Source organism: Lipotes vexillifer, unplaced genomic scaffold (assembly GCF_000442215.2).
Source record: "Lipotes vexillifer unplaced genomic scaffold, Lipotes_vexillifer_v1.1 scaffold394, whole genome shotgun sequence".
Lineage (NCBI taxonomy): Eukaryota > Metazoa > Chordata > Mammalia > Artiodactyla > Lipotidae > Lipotes > Lipotes vexillifer.
The window spans coordinates 1696117-1696810 of NW_006791731.1; the positions used below are offsets into that span (position 1 = coordinate 1696117).

At 67.0% G+C, this 694-nt stretch overlaps 1 protein-coding gene across 1 annotated transcript in view; it reads right to left on the reverse strand.

Annotated features, from left to right (window-relative positions):
- The window catches only part of ADGRB1 (adhesion G protein-coupled receptor B1), a 73610-nt gene that overhangs the window by 60038 nt on the left and 12878 nt on the right, over window positions 1-694 (reverse strand). Inside the window, exon 2 of the mRNA XM_007464624.1 lies at window positions 6-156. Within this exon, the coding sequence (XP_007464686.1) occupies window positions 6-156 (151 nt within the window). The remainder of the gene's footprint in view (window positions 1-5; window positions 157-694) is intronic.

Sequence of the window (694 nt, forward strand, 5' to 3'; positions counted from 1 at the left end):
AGGCCTTGCGGTTGCACAGGCGGCCCTCCTCCAGCACCCCCTCGCAGCCGCCGCCTTCAATGCCCGGCGCGGGCAGGCAGGTGCGCGTCCGCGTCTGCAGGCCTCCCCCGCAGTCCCGCGTGCACTCGCCCCACAGGGACCACAGCTTCCAGCCTCCTGGTGGGGACCAGAGGGCAGGGGTCAGGGCCAGGGTCAAAGGGCTGCGGTGTCTTTCGGGGAGTGACCTCTAGGGGTCTCCCAGGCAGGGATCTGGGGCACAGCAGCCCCTGCGAAGAGGCTTCCGCGTCGGAACCAGCATAGCACCCTGGAGGGTCAGCTAGGAGGCAAGTGTGGGCCTGGACGGGGTTGGTGATGGGGTGTGAAGCAGAGGCCGACAGGGCAGGGAGGGGCAGAGGTGCCGGGCAAGTTGGGGTCCAGAGCCCACCCCACTTCTCTCTGGAGTCTCTGTGCTCTCCGGCTCTGTCTACAGGCACCTGGGCCAGGGTCTCCACTGGCTTTGAATCCAGGTCCCCAGTGTGGGGCTGGACACAGAGCTGGAGCCCCAGGTGGGTCTGGAGAATGAATGAATGAATGAATGAATGAATGACACCCCTGCCCGCCCCAACGGCTGCCTTATATCGAGGGCCGGGTAATGGGCTGGGGGCAGAGGGGGGATCCTGCCAGGGCTCTCCTGCCTGGCACCGAGCCTCGCGCC